The 7,500-nt window shown below is 46.9% G+C and overlaps 1 protein-coding gene across 1 annotated transcript in view; it reads left to right on the forward strand.

The window, feature by feature from the left end:
* Positions 1-7,500, forward strand: part of LOC118762183 (mucin-2-like) — a 64,689-nt gene that overhangs the window by 6,480 nt on the left and 50,709 nt on the right. The window contains exons 5-7 of the mRNA XM_036500683.1: positions 68-1,488; positions 1,532-2,567; positions 2,610-6,050. Coding sequence (XP_036356576.1) covers positions 68-1,488; positions 1,532-2,567; positions 2,610-6,050 — 5,898 coding nt within the window. The remainder of the gene's footprint in view (positions 1-67; positions 1,489-1,531; positions 2,568-2,609; positions 6,051-7,500) is intronic.

Below are 7,500 nucleotides of genomic sequence, written 5' to 3' on the forward strand. Positions count from 1 at the left end.
GAAGTGAATTCTGATTTTGCAGTGGAATGGATTGGATTTCATTAATATTATCGTATTATTTCTGTAGGGAAAGTGCCAACATATACAACAGCAAGTAGTGCTCGTCCGACAGGTACTTTTGGCATCGAAACAAAAAGGACACCAAGGCCCACGATGGCAAGTACACATAGAAGCACGTCAATACTACGAACTACAATGTCGACAATAACACCAAGGTCTCCGAGTACGCATGCTACGAGTCCAAGTACTTATCAAAGTACACTTCTAACCCACTCTACACATATAAGTACACCCAAACGTATAACGACAATTTCCAAAATGTCTACAAGTGCAAGTCCTACATCAGTTCTATCAACAGCCCCCAAAACAACACCAAGTCCTACATCAGTTCCATCAACAGCCCCGCCCACAACACCCCCCAAAACAACACCAAGTCCTACATCAGTTCCATCAACAGCCCCGCCCACAACAGCCCCCAAAACAACACCAAGTCCTACATCAGTTCCATCAACAGCCCCACCAATAAAAGCGCCAAAAACAACACCAAGTCCTACATCAGTTCCATCAACAGCCCCACCAACAACAGCCCCAAAAACAACAGCCCCAAAAACAACAGCCCCAAAAACAACACCAAGTCCTACATCAGTTCCATCAACAGCCCCTCCAACAACAGCCCCCAAAACAACAGCCCCACCAACAACAGTCCCAACAACAACACCGAGTCCTACATCAGTTCCATCAACAGCCCCACCAACAACAGCCCCAAAATCAACAGCCCCACCAACAACAGCCCCAAAAACAACAGCCCCAAAAACAAGAGCGCCACCAACAACAGCCCCCAAAACAACAGCTCCAAAAACAACAGCCCCAAAAACAACAGCCCCACCAACAACACCAAGTCCTACATCAGTTCCATCAACAGCCCCTCCAACAACAGCCCCAAAAACAACACCAAGTCCTACATCAGTTCCATCAACAGCCAATCCAACAACAGCCCCTCCAACAACAGCCCCCAAAACAACACCCAGTCCTACAGCCTCTCCAACAACAACCCCACCAACAAGAGCCCCTCCAACAACAGCCCCAAAAACAACACCAAGTCCTACATCAGTTCCATCAACAGCCCCACCAACAACAGCCCCAAAAACACACCAAGTCCTACATCAGTTCCATCAACAGCCCCACCAACAACAGCCCCAAAAACAACAGCCCCCAAAAACAACAGCCCCAAAAACAACACCAAGTCCTACATCAGTTCCATCAACAGCCCCTCCAACAACAGCCCCAAAAACAACAGCCCCACCAACAACAGTCCCAACAACAACACCGAGTCCTACATCAGTTCCATCAACAGCCCCACCAACAACAGCCCCAAAATCAACAGCCCCACCAACAACAGCCCCAAAAACAACAGCCCCAAAAACAAGAGCGCCACCAACAACAGCCCCCAAAACAACAGCTCCAAAAACAACAGCCCCAAAAACAACAGCCCCACCAACAACACCAAGTCCTACATCAGTTCCATCAACAGCCCCTCCAACAACAGCCCCAAAAAACAACACCAAGTCCTACATCAGTTCCATCAACAGCCAATCCAACAACAGCCCCTCCAACAACAGCCCCCAAAACAACACCCAGTCCTACAGCCTCTCCAACAACAACCCCACCAACAAGAGCCCCTCCAACAACAGCCCCAAAAACAACACCAAGTCCTACATCAGTTCCATCAACAGCCCCACCAACAAAAGCGCCAAAAACAACACCAAGTCCTACATCAGTTCCATCAACAGCCCCACCAACAACAGTCCCAAAAACAACACCAAGTCCTACATCAGTTCCATCAACAGCCCCACCAACAACAGCCCCCAAAACAACACCCAGTCCTACAGCCTCTCCAACAACAACCCCACCAACAAGAGCCCCTCCAACAACAGCCCCAAAAACAACACCAAGTCCTACATCAGTTCCATCAACAGCCCCACCAACAAAAGCCCCACCAACAACACCAAGTCCTACATCAGTTCCATCAACAGCCCCTCCAACAACAGCCCCAAAAACAACACCAAGTCCTACATCAGTTCCATCAACAGCCAATCCAACAACAGCCCCTCCAACAACAGCCCCCAAAACAACACCCAGTCCTACAGCCTCTCCAACAACAACCCCACCAACAAGAGCCCCTCCAACAACAGCCCCAAAAACAACACCAAGTCCTACATCAGTTCCATCAACAGCCCCACCAACAAAAGCGCCAAAAACAACACCAAGTCCTACATCAGTTCCATCAACAGCCCCACCAACAACAGTCCCAAAAACAACACCAAGTCCTACATCAGTTCCATCAACAGCCCCACCAACAACAGCCCCAAAAACAACACCAAGTCCTACATCAGTTCCATCAACAGCCCCACCAACAACAGCCCCAAAAGCAACACCAAGTCCTACATCAGTCCCATCAACAGCCCTAACAACAACAGCCCCAAAAACAACAGCCCCAAAAACAACACCAAGTCCTACATCAGTTCCATCAACAGCCCCACCAACAACAGCCCCAAAAACAACACCAAGTCCTACGTCAGTTCCATCAACAGCCCCAAAAACAACACCAAGTCCTACATCAATTCCATCAACAGCCCCACCAACAAAAGCCCCAAAAACAACACCAAGTCCTACATCAGTTCCATCAACAGCCCCACCAACAAAAGCGCCAAAAACAACACCAAGTCCTACATCAATTCCATCAACAGCCCCTCCAACAACAACCCCACCAACAAGAGCCCCTCCAACAACAGCCCCCAAAACAACACCAAGTCCTACATCAGTTCCATCAACAGCCCCACAAACAAAAGCGCCAAAAACAACACCAAGTCCTACATCAGTTCCATCAACAGCCCCACCAACAACAGCCCCAAAAACAACAGCCCCAAAAACAACACCAAGTCCTACATCAGTTCCATCAACAGCCCCACCAACAACAGCCCCACCAACAAAAGCGCCAAAAACAACACCAAGTCCTACATCAGTTCCATCAACAGCCCCACCAACAACAGCCCTAAAAACAACAGCAAGTCCTACATCAGTTCCATCAACAGCCCCACAAACAACAGGCCCAAAAACAACAGCCCCACCAACAACAGCCCTAAAAACAACAGCCCCACCAACAACAGCCCTAAAAACAACAGCCCCAAAAACAACAGCCCCAAAAACAACAGCCCCAAAAACAACAGCCCCAAAAACAACAGCCCCAAAAACAACACCAAGTCCTACATCAGTTCCATCAACAGCCCCACCAACAACAGCCCCACCAACAACAGCCCCACCAACAACAGCCCCACCAACAACAGCCCCAAAAACAACACCAAGTCCTACATCAGTTCCATCAACAGCCCCAAAAACAACACCAATTCCTACATCAGTTCCATCAACAGCCCCACCAACGACAGCCCCAAAAACAACACCAATTCCTACATCAGTTCCATCAACAGCCCCACCAACAACAGCCACAAAAACAACACCACGTTCTACATCAGTTCCATCAACAGCCCCACCAACAACAGCCCCAAAAACAACAGCCCCTCCAACAACAGCCCCCAAAACAACACCCAGTCCTACAGCCTCTCCAACAACAACCCCACCAACAAGAGCCCCTCCAACAACAGCCCCAAAAACAACACCAAGTCCTACATTAGTTCCATCAACAGCCAATCCAACAACAGCCCCTCTAACAACAGCCCCCAAAACAACACCCAGTCCTACAGCCTCTCCAACAACAACCCCACCAACAAGAGCCCCTCCAACAACAGCCCCCAAAACAACACCAAGTCCTACATCAGTTCCATCAACAGCCCCACCAACAAAAGCGCCAAAAACAACACCAAGTCCTACATCAGTTCCATCAACAGCCCCACCAACAACAGCCCCAAAAACAACACCAAGTCCTACGTCAGTTCCATCAACAGCCCCACCAACAACAGCCCCAAAAACAACACCAAGTCCTACATCAATTCCATCAACAGCCCCACCAACAAAAGCGCCAAAAACAACACCAAGTCCTACATCAGTTCCATCAACAGCCCCACCAACAACAGCCCCAAAAACAACACCAAGTCCTACATCAGTTCCATCAACAGCCCCACCAACAACAGCCCCAAAAACAACACCAAGTCCTACATCAATTCCATCAACAGCCCCTCCAACAACAACCCCACCAACAAGAGCCCCTCCAACAACAGCCCCCAAAACAACACCAAGTCCTACATCAGTTCCATCAACAGCCCCACCAACAAAAGCGCCAAAAACAACACCAAGTCCTACATCAGTTCCATCAACAGCCCCACCAACAACAGCCCCAAAAACAACACCAAGTCCTACATCAGTTCCATCAACAGCCCCACCAACAACAGCCCCAAAAACAACACCAAGTCCTACATCAGTTCCATCAACAGCCCCACCAACAACAGCCCCAATAACAACAGCCCCAAAAACAACACCAAGTCCTACATCAGTTCCATCAACAGCCCCACCAACAAAAGCGCCAAAAACAACACCAAGTCCTACATCAGTTCCATCAACATCCCCACCAACAACAGCCCCAAAAACAACACCAAGTCCTACATCAGTTCCATCAACAGCCCCACCAACAACAGCCCCAAAAACAACACCAAGTCCTACATCAATTCCATCAACAGCCCCACCAACAAAAGCCCCAAAAACAACACCAAGTCCTACATCAATTCCATCAACAGCCCCACCAACAACAGCCCCAAAAACAACACCAAGTCCTACATCAGTTCCATCAACAGCCCCAAAAACAACACCAAGTCCTACATCAGTTCCATCAACAGCCCCACCAACAACAGCCCCAAAAACAACTGCAAGTCCTACATCAGTTCCATCAACAGCCCCACAAACAACAGCCCCAAAAACAACAGCCCCACCAACAACAGCCCTAAAAACAACAGCCCCAAAAACAACTGCCCCAAAAACAACAGCCCCAAAAACAACACCAAGTCCTACATCAGTTCCATCAACAGCCCCACCAACAACAGCCCCAAAAACAACACCAAGTCCTACATCAGTTCCATCAACAGCCCCACCAACAACAGCCCCAAAAACAACAGCCCCAAAAACAACACCAAGTCCTACATCAGTTCCATCAACATCCCCACCAACAACAGCCCCAAAAACAACACCAAGTCCTACATCAGTTCCATCAACAGCCCCACCAACAACAGCCCCCAAAACAACAGCCCCAAAAACAACACCAAGTCCTACATCAGTTCCATCAACAGCCCCACCAACGACAGCCCCAAAAACAACACCAAGTCCTACATCAGTTCCATCAACAGCCCCACCAACAACAGCCCCAAAAACAACACCAAGTCCTACATCAGTTCCATCAACATCCCCACCAACAACAGCCCCAAAAACAACACCAAGTCCTACATCAGTTCCATCAACAGCCCCACCAGCAACAGCCCCAAAAACAACAGCCCCCAAAACAACACCAATTCCTACATCAGTTCAATCAACAGCTCCACCAACAACAGCCCCAAAAACAACAGCCCGAAAAACAACAGCCCCCAAAACAACACCAAGTCCTACATCAGTTCCATCAACAGCCCCACCAACATCAGCCCCCAAAACAACACCAATTCCTACATCAGTTCCATCAACAGCTCCACCAACAACAGCCCCAAAAACAACAGCCCCTCCAACAACAGCAAGTCCCACACCAATTCAATCAACCGCCCCAACAACCAGTGCAAGTCCCTCACCAATTGTATCAACTGTATCTTATAGCAGTACAATTACATCACAACTAACGTCAGCATTGTTGTCTACAATTTCTACCCCACAAATTACATCAACTCTTCCATTTACCACTGCGAGTACTTCACAATTCTTGCCTTCTGGTAGGGAAAGTACTTATGGCACAACCTTCTCATCGTCAGCTGCTCCACAATCTACCCTTGGAAGTTCATACAGTGCGTCACATTTTGTCACACGCGGTCCTAGAATTTCGACACCAGTCTCCACTACCTTTAAAGGTAATTTTGATTACATTCAAAATTTAAAATTTATGATTACATCGTATCAACTATATATATCTTTTTTTCTTTTTCTGTTTCTTTTTTTTTTTTTTTGTTCTGAGGTTGTGCTTTGAGCCAAGTAATTGGTCCATTTCATTTGTGAATCACGCAATTTTATTTCTTTATACAAACCAAAATATTTTGAATCTGTTAACAAGTGAAATAACCCATTTGCAGTTACTAACGGACTTATGTTGTTCTGTAATCTTTGTAGAAAGTGTGAAACGTGATATAAGATCAAATACCAACCTTCACCTCCCACTGGGCAATTGTTGCCTATAAGAGAAGTACATATCAAAAATGGGGAATGAATAACTGTTTCTAGTACAGGGAGACCGCCAGAGATTTGTAAGAGGTTGTTTAATCGACACCATGAACACTGGTAGAGTAATCACTCGCCATATCGCGGTTCACTTATCGCGGTTCACTTATCGCGGTTTATTATTTAAGCTTACGTCGATTCCTCTGTGGTGTTGTTTTGCATTTATAATAGAATAAATACATACAAATTATAAAAATAATTTTTAACGATAGGCGCAGGAGTGGCTGTGTGGAAAGTAGCTTGTCTACCAACCACATGGTTCCGGGTTCAGTCCCACTGCGTAGCATCTTGGGCAAGTGTCTTCTGCTATAGCCTCGGGCCGACTAAAGCCTTGTGAGTGGATTTGGTAGACGGAAACTGAAAGAAGCTTGTCGTATATATGTATATATATATATATATATATATATATATATATATGCGTATGTGTGTTTGTCCCCCTAGCATTGCTTGACAACCGATGCTGGTGTGTTTATGTCCTCGTTACTTAGCGGTTCGGCAAAAGAGACCGATAGAATAAGTACTGGGCTTACAAAAGAATAAGTCCCGGAGTCGAGTTGCTCGACTAAAGGCGGTGCTCCAGCATGGCTGCAGTCAAATGACTGAAACAAGTAAAAGTAAAAGAGTACCGTACTGTATCTACTTCGTGAACTTTCACCTGTCGTGGAGTGTTTTGGAACGTAACACCCGCGATAGTCAAGGGATTACTGTATTTTAATCTGTTGATCCCAAAAGGTAAAGTTGACCTCTCCGGGATTTTGAACTTAAAACTAAAAAGCTGGAAATCATTCTGCTGGCGCAGGAGTGGTATCTGGTAAGTAGCTTGCTTACCAGCCACATGGTTCCGAGTTCAGTCCCACGGCGTGACACCTTGGACAAGTGTCTTCTATAGTCTCAGGCCAACCAAAGCCTTGTGAGTGGATTTAGTAGACAGAAACTGAAAGAAGCGTGTGTGTATGTTTGTGTGTCTGTATTTCTCCTCCCAACATCGCTTGACAACCGATACTGGTATGTTTATGTCCCCGTAACTTAGCGGTTTTATGCTTATGCTTAGCGGCATTTCGCCGGATTTTACGTTGTTAGTTCAAA

This window comes from Octopus sinensis, linkage group LG2 (assembly GCF_006345805.1).
Source record: "Octopus sinensis linkage group LG2, ASM634580v1, whole genome shotgun sequence".
NCBI lineage: Eukaryota > Metazoa > Mollusca > Cephalopoda > Octopoda > Octopodidae > Octopus > Octopus sinensis.